The sequence below is a fragment of the Coloeus monedula genome (assembly GCF_965178545.1).
Source record: "Coloeus monedula genome assembly, chromosome: 1".
Classification (NCBI taxonomy): domain Eukaryota; kingdom Metazoa; phylum Chordata; class Aves; order Passeriformes; family Corvidae; genus Coloeus; species Coloeus monedula.
The window spans coordinates 32197484-32213639 of NC_138781.1; the positions used below are offsets into that span (position 1 = coordinate 32197484).

The following is a 16156-nucleotide window of genomic DNA, read 5'->3' on the forward strand; positions in this document are numbered from 1 at the left end:
TAACAGGGAGCATGACAGGGAGCTTAGTAAAGTAACAATAATTGTAGTTTGGCTATAGCCAAAACCTGTCCCACTCTTGCTCACAAAAAGACCAAGGCTGCTACTTCCATAGTACTGTTAAACGGTTTGAACTCAGGGCATGTTAAGAAGGATTGTGGGGGAAGGAGGAATTAACAGCATGAGAGTAAATTTAGTTCACAAGAGGGGAAAAAAGCTGCTTTGAAGAACAGATTTCTTTCAGATTCTTAATACACAACCTCAAAGCACAGGTCTGCAGCGAATCCATCCTTCCACCCTGTGGGCGGGGAATGAAGGCGCTCTTTATATTCCTCAGAAAATATTAATCTCACAAGAAAATCATTGTATTATAGCAACTTGGAGCACTGGAAACACTGCAATTCAAACTCTGAAGACAGTGCACGAACTGTATTCTTGGACTCAGAGATACAGTAAGCATGCCAAGATACAGTTTTATGTTTTCAGCACTCTTACACAAAAATTCCCCCATTCCGTAAGAGCTTTTCTTTAAAAAAAAAAAAAAAATCTGAATTTCAGAGCACCATCTCTGAGTTTTATACCACTGCAGATTCTGCTTTCAGAAAGGAATGCTTTACTGTATCCTGAGAACAAGCTTCCAACTTAACAACCATCGCACTGAGCGCTAATAGCAACACAGGAGTCATTAGTGTATGAACACGCCTGCTTAGGTCAGCAGCTGGGGAATCTCGGTGTCAACGAAGAGCTGATGCCTTAGGATCTTAGCTTTTATATTTTTCATATCCTGTAATGTTTTAGTATGTAACTGTAAAACTCCATATAGCCTGTTAGCTACTGTTCTCCCATTTTGGTTAGACAAATCCTGCCTAGGCTTGAACTTCAAGGACCCCTTACTGTCTCAGGCCCTGAAATATGTAAAAAAAAGTGGGTTAAGGGGGGAACAAACTTGGGGTAATGACTTCATTACCTGAAATTGTAATTGGAGGATTAACTCCCAATATGCAAATGGACCAAACTTATAAAAGTATGGAAACCCTTGACCCGGTTGTCCATTCTGGGTGTAGCCTCTCTGAGGACTTTTACTGCCCAAAGTGTACCTTGAAGGCCCTTCAACAACTATAACTGCTTTTATTCTCTTAATTTTGTCTAGCCCCTGTTTTTAGGTAGCCCATCAAGGCATCAGAGAAACACAAAAAAAGAGTACCTCAGCGTCCAGTGTTTCAACAGCTTGCAGATCAGGGTTTGATAGTAAAAAGCTTTAAGAAGGAAGAAAATGAGTACAATACTAAGCGGTGAGAACGATAAATAGCGGACCTGTGGTGAAGGGCCCCATGTTTGAGGTTCCTGAAGGACAGGGTGGTCTGTAGCTCCTGCTGAAGGAACATGGTGTGTGGACACTTTACAAGAAGCAGCAACACAGATATTTCAGTTTTGCAGTTCCAGTTCCTACTCTCACAGCTAACTGACCTGCCAGCCCACACACCATCTGTTGCTATTCCTCTTACGCTACTCTGTTACAAATCTGGTCTCACTTTTCATCTACTAGAAACAGCACTTTTTAAATAACTGTACATGTTTTATAGTCAGCTCCAGTAAGCCACATTCTGGGAAAATATGAAGACAGTGCTGTACTGGAGGGCTGAGAGGATCTCCCCAACTGTGATCTCCCCAAGCTGTGTCACCTCCGCAGTAGAGGTTGTCCTCTCCCTTCATGTATCTCATTCTTGGTGGTTTGATCAAATTGCTGCAGGGGAATGGATCTCCAGTAGACAGAAGACAGAAATAGTTAGCACGGTTTAGATTCATCTCAGAATTTGGCTATGATTTTTTGCTAAGCTGATGTTGACTTGTTTTGGTTTGGTGTTCTTATGGCTCTCCAGAGGCAATACGACATTAGTCGTAACAGAAGAGACTCAGCCTGCTTCATCTCCAGACCTGCAGCTGTAGAACTGACTTAACCTCCTGTGTAGCATTTAAGCCAGACAGGGAAGCAACCCAAGTGGCTGGTGTATATTTAAGATGACAGGTCTCTTGATGAGAGAGATTTCTTTGGCATGATCCCTGTGCAGTGACTCTGTTTTCCCCTTCGACTTCGTAGCCCTCAGTCCCAACCTTCTGACCTGGGAACACGAGTTATTTCTGCTACATTTGACACTGACCAGACACACTCGAGTGATTAGAAAAGGATTCAGACTAAGGCAGAAACTAAGAAGCAACCTCTGCTATTCTTTGAACCACTAAAATACAACAATTTTTATAAAATCTTCCAAGAATTTTTTATCCCTCCCATACACTTCTTCGCTTAGCACCACCAGACAATTAGGAATTATCAAAAGCACCATTCTGGAAAAAGTTCAAAAGTTTTCAAATATACAAACATGTCTCTTTATGATCTCAGCTACTTAATGCATCTGTTAATATATATATATATGACCCCATATAATTTCACATATCTGAAATACTTACTCCATTGATTTGACAGTTATATCACCTAGATATCCAAAGTTATGAGAGCAAAAGGGATGTTACAAATAACTGATTAAATGTCCTTAGGGTTACATTTCCAGCAACTTATCAAATTCCCAGTGTCATAACATCTTATCTTCCAGATACTTCATCAAAATGCTTATATCATCCAAGCCTATTTTGCAGTACAACAAATTAACATATTCTGCTTTTTTTGACTTAAAAGCCTTTTTCACTGCCAAAAGAATTTTTACCCCTAAAAACGTTCTCCTGATAGACCTACAGTTCCCAGTTCTTTTCTGCTTAAACAACTAGGATCATCAAAAACCCTGATACAGTCTACAATGAACATCTTCATAATAAATGGTTTCACACTAGGCTTTCATGACAGCTCCTTATCACTTTCTCACATAGCAAAAGGCGACAACTGGCAATAATGAATCACAGAATTACAGGGAAAAGACTGAGAAACTGAGAATACTATGATCCAATTGGCTGTCATATAGAATGGGTAGCTTTTTCTTCTGCAAATTTGACTCAAACACAGAACATTAAACACTTAGGGCTCTACCAGGTATTCTTTGACTGAGTAGAAAAAAATGTATTTAGGTGCCCGCAGTGCACAATGTGCCTCGGTGCTCCTGGGCACACCGAAACCATGTGTTTGTCTGATGGCTACCTCAGGTACTCTCTCTCCCTGAAAGGATCTAACTTGCTAAGTAAGCATTAAAGTATTTGCAAAATACTGAAAAAGCACCATCTGTATCTACAAAGAGAGTCCTGATCATGAATAAGGATGTTTATCACTCCCCATGTTGACTCTAGTTTCCCAGTCATTGGCTATAAATGGTGAGACAATTCAGGAGCAGCATTCCCGGACTCTGCCTTTCCAAAAGTTTGCCCAAACAAATTTTAGTGCCCAAGTGCAAATAAACCCTTTTCAAGGCTCCATGTCCTCATTTCTCAGAAAAAAACCGTGTGAGCTGACACAAGAGAGCATCTTGGACATATTCCCCTCACTGGCATTTCCCATTATCTTCGGCACTGCAGCATGCGACACACTGTCTGTCTGTAGTGAATCCCAGACATGGTGCTCCTTCTGCAAGCTGATTCAGCGCACTGCTGTGACAGAAAATAATCCTATCAAAGCAAAAAAAAAAAAATTCCTATTAAGATACCTAAATCTACTTGGCACAAGGTCAAGCCAAGTATAGCAGAGGAGATGGGGTACCATGGCAATGTACAGGTGGACAGAGGATATCACACCTTCCCATTTGAGCAGAAGCCAGTGTCACTGCTGGCAGCTTGGGTCCCAACTTCATGCTATACCCAGAGCTCCTGCTCCTCTAGTCCCAGCTTCAGGTTGCACCATGCCGTTTGCAAAGCCATTCAGCAGAAAATGACTCCCACTCTGCTGCCAGCTGAACTGGTAACTCACTCAGTTGTCCTACCTATCTTACTATAATCTTAGATTCTGATTAATTCTTTCCAAATGGCAACATGCTGCCTGCAGTACGCTGGGTCAGATCAAAAATCCCAATAAAAAGAACCAGGTCTTTGACACAGGATGCCCAAGGGAAGGAAAAAACCTCAGAAAAAGATGAATACAGAGTTCTCTTTCTCAGACACACCCATCTATCTTCCAGCAATGGGTAGCGTAGACTTTCCAAATGGTAAACTGTATTGACATCACTCCAGTGATGGAGTTTTTGACAGGATTTTGCCTAATTCATTTTTAAACCCTTCCAAATTTTGGCTTCCACAGAATACTCACAACAATGAATTTCAGTTTAGCTGTGCATTATCAGAAAATCACTTCTCTTTATTAGTTATAAACCAAATTATTTCACTCTTTGAAATGTGAAAAGCAAAACAAATGAAAGCACTTGCCTCATTATGAAAAACAGTGAGCAATCTTTACATGTCACCTTCCCCACACAGTTATTAGTCTTGTACATCACCATATACTTCCTTTGCCAAAGTTGCCTTCCTACGATGACAAGACCTAGACTATTTATTCTTAGATGTATTTAATCTATAATTCTATTCACCCTTGCTGCCCTTTACTTAATTTTCAACCTTTCTGAGCTGGGGGAGAAGGAGGAATCATGTTATACATTCCATATTTCACAGTAATACAATGCTATAACTACAGCTCTTGCTTGGCTTCTTTCCTAATTAACCTAACTACTGCTTGTCTTTTTGACCAATGCTGATCAAAAATTTCCAAGAACTATCCACACTACCTCCATAGACCTATTTTCTGCATGATAATAGTCAAGTCAGCACCCTGCTGAATATGTATAATGAAAATCTCCTCTTCTCCATGGTAGAAAAACACATTACTTTGCATTTTTCAAACTTGGATCCCATCTGCAATTTTATCCTGCAGTCACACAGATTTCTGTCCCTTTCATCTTTCTTCAGCCATAGGGCTGGTTTGAGGGGCCTGCTCCCAATTTATTTTCCCAGTTATACACTGCCCCATTCTTACTACTTTCATGAGACTAATTTTGAGTTTCATCAGCTTCCTGATCTAGCACAACAGCTCAAACAGGCAGTCAGATCTGGGGATAATAGGGTGTACAAGAATAAAATTTTGCATGGCCACCAAAGGTGAAACTATGGCTTTATTTATCAGCAGATCCTCAACCATTTAATAATACCAGCACACGCTGTTGCCTCAGAGTTCATCCCACACTCAGCAGCACCCAGTCTTCAATGGCAAATTCCCTCCATTTTAAACACAGACAATTTACTCCTACCTTTCATTTTCTCTCTTTTAAGTAATCATCAGTCCAAAAAGCATCTCCTTCCTGATCAAAACGATCTTTAAGTTTCTTTCAGGATTTTTGGCAAGGGACTTTATCAAAAGCATTTTGAAAATATGAATATAAGATACAGGCACACCAGATCACATATATCCTCATGTTCTTTCAAACCTTTAACAACTCTACAGGATACACAAGATCTGAACCGTCTGCAAAAAAAAAAAAAAAATCCCCACATTTCCTTCTTCTCCGTATGTTTCTGTATGCATTTCTTCCTTCTGTGTCTACTGTGCTGCCATCCAATTTCCCAGCACAAATTCATAACTTCACGCTGAAATTTTGCATCTAAACATACTCCTGCAAGCAAGTCTAGCTGCTGAAGACACCAGTCCTTCTTCCCTGCTGTCCTCACCTGCACACCTCTCACTCCCTGCCACCCTCTCCCTGTGTCAGGGGGGCAAACTTTGTGTCACTGACAGATTAAGTGGATCAAGAGACTTATCCATCTTAAAACTAATAATTTAGTATTTCCTGGGTTAGTGTCAACTAGGAGCAGCTCCCTGCTTGGGTCTGCTACAGAATCACACAATAGACTGCAGAAGCACAGAGAGACCAGTGGCAGGAGTGGTTGGGAAAGGCTGAACTGCTTCTTCTGACTGCAGCCACAGTTTATGCTGGAATAATGTATTGATAAAATGACAACCTTATTACTCAGATGTTCCCCAAATAGAACCATTTCTTTTAATTGGCATCACATTTTCCACCTTCCTCTGCCACTCAAGCTGTTTTATATGATAGATTACATACCACTGTTAGGAGTTCAGCAATTTCATATCAGAGTTCCTTTAGAAGTCTTTGGGGAGTAACATCTGATCCTGGTGATTTGTTACTATTCATTTTATTGATTTATTCTAAACCTACTTCTACTGACAGTCTAATTCAGATATAGCTTAGACTCACACTTCATAAAGCAATGGTCCTCTGCAAGAGCCTCCCCAGGTTCTCTCATATTGAACACTGACATATATTAGTATTTTTTTATCTTTTCTGTTATTCTTACACTGATGCACTCTGCTAAACCCTTATTCCCCTCCTATGAGCACGGCAGTAATATGCATTAAGCCCACTTATTTTACCAAATCTTCCTAAAACTTCAGGGGAATGTTTACAAAATCCCTCAAAATTATGACTGATAACATTTCATTATGGAGGACTGTTAAGAGGAAGGGTTAGCAGGCGTTTTTTTCTCTCCATCCTAAAACCTGGAAGGTAGGATCACAAAGTGTTGGGCAAATATTTATCCTCGTTGACATCAGTCCACGTGCATCAGATACACTTCCATTGACTGTGTGGCAGTCACAGGAGTACAGTTTTCAACACCTTTTAATCATCAGTGAAAAGCATAGTGAGCAAAAGACCTAACAACATCCTTCCTAACTAAGAAACAAAAAATACCTAAAAGAAACCAGACCTTTTTTTCTTGGAATATTAAACAAAAGACAATCTAGAAAAGGCAGAGCTGTATCTCTTTTTCACAACTTCATGTAGCAGCTGACTACAGCCAGTTCATGCAAGATAGTACCATTCTCCTCCAAGGTCATGTACATTCCGCAGAGGGTGCCACTGCCCAGTATCACAGCAGTGTCATCGGTGCAGTGTAGAAACAACGTGTGAAACAAAAGTAACTCTTACTATGCAGCACTTCTAGGACAAATAGACATTGTCTGAAGGCTGCTCCTAGGTGCTATGTTACGATCCTAAAGATAAAACTGCATCTGTGTGACGGGAGAGTTCCCACTAATCCAAGGATCATGCACAGTCCCAGATAAGGTGACACAGCATTGTACAAAGGTCATTACTCCTTTCTTTTCCTACTCCAATGAAATCCAAACCATACTTACACTTTTCTGCCTCTCTTTTAGCTATGTCATGAGGATTTGTCCTCTTTTTCTGTCCCTTTAATCTTTCTCCAGGCCCTCCATCATTTGCCATCCCAACTTCTGCAATAGCCTAACAAAACTGTCACGCCTCCTCCTTTGTCACACACCATCCCCCAGTCCACCACAAAGATAAATCAGTTAATACTGACATCACCATGTTGCTCCAGTCATACTATTCCTCATTTATTTCCTTTCTCCAGATCACCCTTTCCCTCAGCCTCTTGCTCTCAAAGACCTTCACAAATTAATCTCTTCTCTATTCATTCCCTAAAATGAATCCCTTAGTAGGGAGGTAAAAGACGTGCTGTCAGCAGATGCAATGGGTGAGATTATGTTCTACTTCAGCAATGTTCTGCTTAAGCTGCCTGAGAGAGGTGACCCACTGGACTGAAGGAAATGGTCTGAGCAATCCAGGCAGGCCTGGAGTAGTAGAAGTGGATGTGATGATCACTACATCATTCCAGAGGCTGCCAAACATTGAATGCAGCCACCACATGGCAAGACAGTACGTTTGAATAGAGACCAGTTGGAGGACACTCCAAAGATGACATCAGGATAATATGTAGAAAAGGAAATGCTGCTAACATCCAAGAAATAAAGATTTTGCATAAACGAACAATGATTCTGAAATAAATGGTGTAGTCAATGGGAAGGGATTAGAGATCCTGAGATGCTAAAATTTGGCCTCTTGGAGATTACTTCAAATTACATCAAGGGTTCAAATCCCCACCCTTGACGAGGATTAATCCAGGGGGTGTGTCTTGCACCTTTCACCTAGATATTGACATATTTGAAGTGTATCACTCTATTCAGTTCTTGAAACCTCAAACTGCACTGTAACATACATACTCAGCAGACATTTCCCAGTGATTCCAGCCACCTTAGAGATGACTCAGAAAAGCTGTTTGTAGCAGCAATTTAAAATTTCCATCCATCTCATGGTAGGAAACAAGAATGGTCTTCTTGGGGGTTGGCACCTTACAGGTTATAGTAACTCAGTGAGATGAAACTTCCTCCCTTTGAGATGGAAGGCTGGCAAGCCTTTGTTAGTGGCAAGCCCAAATTTAAGGTGAGTTCCCAAGAATTTGCATATACTCCCTGACATAGTAATCACAAAAATCCCTCAGTCATTAAGCAATTACAAAGTAAGTTAAGCCTAAAGAGTGTTGCAAACCTCAGGCTTTCCAGACATCCTGTCTATGGAAGTAACCAGAGCAATAGACTAGTCTAGCTTTGCAGATTGCACTGTCCTCTTCAGGTATCCTCAGCTGCTAAAACAGTGCTCTTTTATGTCACAGGTACTGGGATAACTCCTCAGGTTGGGTCCCCACCTCTTTATTATAGCAGAGTTTATTAAACTGAGTGCTTAAGGTGGCTTGCTGCAGGTTTAGCAGCAGCTGAAGGAAGCCTTGGAGACCAGGCTGGACCCCAGGAAAATGTTTTCCAGACCAGCCCCAAAATGTGCTTTATGCTCCCAGGTGCAAGCAGTATCTGCTGGCTTGGGCTAGAAAATGGAGGATGGCTGGGAGTAATCCATGGCACATCATTCAGCCACGTTGGTGTTTATCAAAGGCGGTGTTCCATGACCACACCAGCCCCAGGATGGTGGATTTTTTTGTTAACAACCATAGAGGGCTGGAGTTATGATTTGGTATACGAAGGGTGGGAATGAAAACATGCAGAGCACCCCTCCTTGGGAAGCAGTGCAAAGGGTCAAACAGAACAACAGTCCCCCGGGAACCAACGAATGTAAGTACAGCCCTTTCTCATGTTCTTTACAGACACAAACAAGGAAACTGCATTGGGGGCTGCAGGGAAAGCAAGAGGCCACAGAAGTCATCCTGGAACTGGCAAACAGACAGCAGGAGCAGCAGCTGGGTACAACAACATCATCCTTTTATGTTCTGCGAAGGTATGCCTGCTAAAACACAAGCCTGCAGGGCTCCACAACTCGATCGTTCTCTGAGATGGGCCAGATTTGAACTAGAAAAATACACAAAACCCAGCAAATCCAAGCACCCAAAGGGCAGAAGGATGCCTTCAGGTACACACACAAAGCTGTACATATGCACAGTCAACATCCCATACTTCCTCATGCCAAAGGCAACTGAGTCTGCAAAACAAGCTGGTAAAAACCATTATGGGGCATCCCCCTCATAAACCACTGGGAAACATAACTCCTAAAGTCTTTCATTTTGATGAAGTTCTGTATTTCCAGATTAATAAAGTCAGAAGAAAATGGTATCTGAGGAACTACCCTTGAGGGAGTGGAGGGCTGCTGGGCAAGGTTTAGCATGCACCTTTGTGATGGCAAAAAACCGAAGGCACAGCCACTTTGTTCTGTTCCTGGGATCCAGTTTACCCTGGCTACAGGGCAGAGCCTAATTGTTTCTTTCTAAACGAGTTAGGATAAGGCAGAGGTGAGGGGAAGCTAATCAACCTTTAAATACTTTACCATCTGCTAACAACCAAGCAAGTAGTGGTTTAACACTGGCTTTGAGGACAGTTTACCACCCCCTCTGTATAACAAAAAGACCGGGCTTAGGAACAGCCTCTCTGTGATCTGAGGGAGAGAGAGCAAAGAGGGAGAAAAAAAAAGGTAATACATGGGAGGATGTATACAGCATCTAATGCTTTAAGTAAGGAGTGCTTTGCATTTACAAACACCAAAATATAATGCATATCACTAGTGAAAATATAATTGTTTTCCAGCAAGATTGCAAGCTTATAAAATAAGATGAAACAGACTATAAAGACTGGCAGCTGATGTTCCCCAATCTGTGTGTGATAAACATTAATGGGAAAACTTATTCTGGATCCAATATTTGACCTTAAAAGGCCAGGGAAGTATTCTCACTACACTGCCTAAGAGCTGGTTCAAGTAAATTACACCCATAGCTAGCCTAGTGCATCTGTGGAACCACAGCCTCTCTCTGCACTAAATATTAATGTCTAGGCAGACAAAAGCAGCACTGGGAGCACTGTAATAATATCACTGGCAGACACTCTATGTGTTTCTTTGGGGCATTGGCACATCAGCACTAGGAATATGCCTATTGTCCCACATTAAACTAATGCCTTGTTCTGAGACATTCCTCTGGGAATCACAGATGTTATTTATATTTCCAGACATTTAAAAGGATTAAAGTGTGTTTATTCCCAGTAATCTCATTTGTAGAGAAAGATATATACAGGCATCAGGAGTACACATTTTAACCCTATTGGGGATGACCAAATGCACAGTGACATTGGCAGCCACCTACCCTCCTCTTCAGGACTCCGAAAGTCTCACCAGCCTGGCCACTTCCATTAAAACTATCTGTGAATTGCAGGTTACAGGCACTTCTGATAAACTACTCCATGAGCGCTTGGTGACACCAAGCTGTGCATGTAGCCAAGAGATCCAGCTGAAAATTAAACTGCATATCAAGTAGCCCAATTCATATAAAATTGCTCTAGGCGGGAATGAAATGTCTCTGGTTGAAGACACACAAGTAGAGCACTGGGCGATATGCTGTGCCCTGGGCTATGAGGAAATTTATAAGCCATTTTTATGAAAGAGACGTGCCAAAGTACTGGGGTGGTGGCAAAACGAGTAGCTGGCCAGGACGTGAGGTGTACTGCAAGCATCCGGATAGACACAGGAACAGCTGCAGGCTACGAAGGATGGCAGCCCTGCCTGCACAGAGACGGTGCTGTACAAAGCCCGCCGCAGCCTGCGCTACCCCGGCGGCAGCCAAAGCCACGGTAAAGCGGCTCAAGTTGCTGCCGAGCGGCTCCGGTACCGCCGGCGCTCCCGCCCCGGGGCCGGTGCCGCTCCGACACCTCCCGGCTGCCGCGCCGCACTCGGAGGTTCCTCCCCGCATCGCCCCGGCTGCACGCCCGGCTGGCAGCGGCTTTCGGCCAGGGGTGCCCGGGAGCGATCCCCGCGCCGCCCCGCTCTGCCGGCACCGGGACCGGCACCTCTGCTCCATTCCCGGCCGCCGCCGCCTCCCCGCCAGGCTCGCTCCTTACCCGTCTCTTTGTCCTGGGCGGCTTCCAGGTGCAGGTCGCTGAGGAGATGCTCCAAAATCTTCTCCGGCGTCCCCGACACGACCACGTATCTGTCGGAAAGCAGAGAGTCCCCGGAGTCATCCTCGGTGGAGGACTGCGAGCGGCTGCTCCACTCATCCTCCTCGTCCTCCTCGTCGATGTACTTGAAGTAAGGCACGTCGAAGGTGGGCAGCGGCCGCTCCCCGCCGCGGCCCGCCAGCGCCTCGGGCACCCGCACCCTGCCGCTGCCCATGGCGCCCCGCTCCCTGCGCGCCGCCGCCCGGCCCTAAGCTCCCCCCGCGGGGGCCATCGCCCTGCCGGGGGCCGCGGGCCGCCGCCCCGCCCGCCGCCGCCGAGCCCGGCCCGGCCGGCCCAGCCCCGCACGCCCGGAGCCGCGGAAGCCTTACCTCCCGCGCCGCTCGGGGGCCGGGCTGCGTGACCACACCTTCCGCAGCACCAGCGCCGCGCCGGCCGCCTCCCGCGCCCGCTCGCCGCCGCCTCCATCGTCCACCTTCCGTGCGCAGGGGGAGAGGGACAGAGAGAGCGCGGTCAGTGCCCGCCGGGGACGGGGCTGGGGCTGCCGTCCCGCCGCCCGGGGGGCCGCTGCCGGAGGCCTAAACTGGGGAGGGGGCTCTTTGCACCCCGGGACAGGGAGGCGGAACGGGCTCCCCTTTGTGAGCGGCACTGGGCTCCGTGTGTTGGATTTTAATTCACAGAAGCCAGTGGGAGGGAGGCTTTGAATATGCGGGTTTCCGTGTCCCCAAGGTGATAGCTTGCTTAATTCCCAGTCAAACAAAGCAGGGGACAGGTAACAATAGTCTGAAAGCGGCAAGTGCTCCCGAGCACGCCACTAATACAGAGGCAGAATACACCTTCTGTAAAGCTTCTCTCCTGTACTTCAGTAAAGGCAATAAGAGCAGTGGGGCGGGCATGCAATGTGTGCCTCTGAGCATCTCCTAAAATATTCCGTGTACGGATCTCTCTTCTTTTCAACAACTTTTTAACTTGGCAAACAAACACCACCACCCCCCCACCCCCCCCCCCGAAAGTTCAGCCCAGTGACCGCCGTGTGTGTGAATCTTGGCTAAGCTGCGGTTTGGACGCCGACTTTCTCCCTCCCTGCTCCCTGAAACTGAAGGGAGCTGAACCATCATCCATTTGTGCACACGCAGCCCGCTTCCCCAGCGCAGCCAAAGCCAGCTGACTGAGCAGTGCGGGAGATGAGGGCTTGCTGCTGACTGAGCAGGGTGCATTGAAACACAGCGGCTGCCGAAGAGCGGCGCGCAGCCCCCTGCGAGATCCTCCTGGCAGATTCAGTCACCGGAGAGTAAGCGACACAAAAGAGGCGGCTGTGTCAATGCAAGTACATCTAGTAGGTGCTGTTCCTTTAATTCTGACCGGGTTTAGTTGTGTTGCTCAGTACGTCAAACACATGTATGAGGGCCATACATGTACTACTCAAAGAAAACAGCATTTGTGCATCAAGTGTACAGTATCCAGCAGTGAGAAAAACTTTGAGTGGGTTAAAAATTGCTGAGGAACAAAGCTACCTTGGCAAAACAAGGGAGAGAAACCACTTTATGATTCCTCTTCATATTATTTCTTACTCTAAGACCCAGTGAATCTGACTGCTACTTCTGGTTGTCACTGTGGTGCAGGCATGCCCAAAGATGCAGCCCCTGCCCTGAAGAAGTTTTCTTTATCACTAAAAAACATGCAGAATTGATCTATTAAATTTCTGCAAGGTCAGACATACAGGTACTGAGCCAATTAATGTCAGATATTCATTGTAACACTCCCAGGAGACATTACTGAGCAGCCACGTTACAGGAATACTGATGCATAATTGTAATCTTCCATTTCACTGGACATGGTTTTTTGTTGCCTACATATTTGAAAAACTGCAATGAAAGAAACAGCAAAAGAGAAGGAGAGGAAGAACAAGAAACAGGCATAGCATCAAAGCAATTCAGTAAAAGGGAGATTTATCCAAGCAAATAAATCGCTCAATTTCTCTGCCTCTTCTCTGGCATTTCCATCCTCTAAAATAGCCCTGGATCCTCATTTCCCTGTGCTCACTGACATTACAAACTGCAGCACATATGGAGAATGTATGTGATGTATGGTGCTGTATTTGTACAAGCCATCTATTTCCTCATAGATGGGAATGGATTTTAAGCACACCCATATACATTACATACATGAGCAGCTGGCAGCAAGTCAACGGGGAGCACTGGGAGGGCGAAAGCTCTCTCACACTGAAAGGACATTAACAATGGTTGGTGTGGAAGACGGTGTTTCCCCTTCAGCATCTCACTAGGCAGAAATATTTTCAAAAAACCTTTGGAGTAGGTGTTTGCAAATTTACAGCATAAAGTGCCCCAATGGTAAGATTTTCATAAGGCTCTTCCTCTTGTCCTCGCCTCTTTTACCAATTTCAAGGAAGAGAAAAATCAATCTATTTTATCAGGAAAGACAAAAATTGGGCAAAACTCAGGCCAATTGGTTTCAATTTGGATTTCCATTACCTATAATAAATATTTCCCCCAGAAAAGGAGAGGAGTAGAGAATTTCTTTATTTTTCTATCTTATATCAAAAATAATCTCACTTTAAGGGAAGGATTATGATTTCATTAAACCTCCACTTATACATGACATATTTTTGTGTTCAGTCAGGCCCTTTAATCATACAACAAGCCACAACAATTAACCTGAACAAAGCAAAGCACAAAGGCAAGTCCTACATATTTTCACAAGTTCCGATTTCAATACAGATATTACTCTAAAATGACATCAAGGCACGCTTCATTTACCAGAATCTGGAATGGTCCGTGAAATAATTTTTGCTGGAAGAAAACCGGGCTGCTCTCAGCATGCTCCATCTAAATCCAGCGGCAGATGAGGAGGATGCAAGGGGCCCCCAAGTGACAGCAGCGTGTACTGAAGGGCAAGGCAGCATCCTAGCCGAGTCCCTGAAAGTCAGCAGACTGACTCAAGAGACGTTCTCATCACACTTCCAGTTAAAAACGAAGCCTCCCAGCACTTTTCCAGACCTTCACACAGCCCTTGCAACCTGCGCCGGCCGTGCAGGGGCACAGTGGCACAGCATTACTATCTCTCATTTTATGGCCAGGTAGAAGAACTGGGCCAGAGAGGCCACCACAGAATCCCAGTTTGCTTGGGTGATGCTACATCGGCACCTGGGCTTGGAGCCCTCCATGCTGCCTATCTGATATTTACTTTGCTCCAGTGCAGTGGGTAGGAAATTACTCCCAGCAGCCTTGATCAGAATACATTTGGACTTGAGGTGGGACAGGAAAGGGTAGAACAACAAAATGCCACAGAGGTAAACTGCCATCCCACTTTACATGTGGCCTTATGCATGCTCCCTGTCTAATCTGTCCCTTCAAAAGTACCATTCACATCCTGTTTGGGTGTTATAATCAATCTGTGGTACACATTACCCATTCCTAGGGAATTTAGCTAGCTCTGCATCTGTCAACCACTATATTTCACATTTATTACAGCTTTTAATTAATCATCTCTTGATAGCTAAACACAGCACTATCAACCTCAATGTCAGTTCCCAGCAGGAGTTTCAAGTAAACAGCAACGTTCTCTGGACTCAGTGGATCTTCCAACCAATACTATAGCCAATTTTCCACTCCTCTCATCCATCTTCCTAATACTGAGGTAAGCCATTTATCTCTCAGGTAATATATTTTAACAGCAGACAAGTGCTACCTTTATTTTCAGCATGAAAGGAACCCTGGGGTGGTATAAATATTTATATGCTTATAGGAATGAAACAGCTGGAAGTCCTTGCTTAGCGAGCCTCAACTTGTGAGCTACACTTTGCATGAGCAGAAATATGACCCCCTAAATTAGCACAGAGGCAGAAGGAAGCAGAGGTACGTATGGCAGTGTTGAAAACAGCTGCAGTGGGCTGGCTTCCTTGTAGGAGACATTAGGTTTCTGGGTTATTTGCAATTGGCAGGGAAGAACCCAATCTCTGGCCAAAGCAATTGGTAACTCTGGTATCAGGGATATTTCTGTGTTCCTTGAATTCCTGGGCTGGGGCTTTTAATTAATTAAAAGAGGATCCAACACCCAGAATGCACTGCCTCCTCTCTTCCTGTGAGAAACCTCCACTGCTAGAAATAGCATTTAAAAGCTGCTCTACTTTCCAACAGCTTTCTAACAGAAAAAAACCCACTATGCTCTGCAACAGACAGTATATTCAGAAGCCTGCTTCACTGAAAAGAAAATCCATTTTCACATAATTTCTCCAGGACAGGACAACTGCGCAAAGATTAATTTCTGTCTATGTTACCCATTACTGAAGTGCCTGTTAGGTTGGAAGATCCCTAACCAGCGGTGCAATCTATGCTCTTCCCAATGACAGTACTTTTGTCCAACACCTCTTCACCTGTTTTTTTTTTTAAAGGGGATCAGACACAGAGCTACCCCAGCCAATACCAGATCCAGACATATTTACACACTGCTGGTTTCAGTGGGTAAAAAAGTAATACAGGAGCTAGGAGAAAACCTATAAGGCACCTATAAACTTAATGGAGCATGGAAAATTCAGTGCACAGACAGATTTTCTTGCTGCCAACCAACCAAGCAAAGGCAAAGAGAATCTTCTTTGGGCAACATGCAACAAAGCAAACTTTACACAGGCTATCTGCTTCAAAATCACATTAAATAACAAAGAAATTGCATCTTCTAGAAGTTATGGAGGGCAGGAACATTTTGTTTTCATAGCATAATTTCGTAAAACTGACTCAACACAATCAGATAATGTCAATCACTTCTGCCTGTATGTCTTTTGATGCTGGTGCCAGGTCATGCCCTTGAGAGGTACGGAAAAAGGCATACGTAGAGGATTCCCAGGGCTGTTCGTGTTCTGAAGAAGAGACCGCTCCCCTCAATGAATGTAAGGAGCTT

The 16156-nt window shown here is 44.5% G+C and overlaps 1 protein-coding gene across 1 annotated transcript in view; it reads right to left on the reverse strand.

The window, feature by feature from the left end:
• The window catches only part of RAPGEF5 (Rap guanine nucleotide exchange factor 5), a 159456-nt gene that overhangs the window by 54047 nt on the left and 89253 nt on the right, over positions 1-16156 (reverse strand). Inside the window, exons 10-11 of the mRNA XM_082291232.1 lie at positions 11614-11717; positions 11189-11277 (exon numbers count right to left, since the gene is read on the reverse strand). Coding sequence (XP_082147358.1) covers positions 11189-11277; positions 11614-11717 — 193 coding nt within the window. The remainder of the gene's footprint in view (positions 1-11188; positions 11278-11613; positions 11718-16156) is intronic.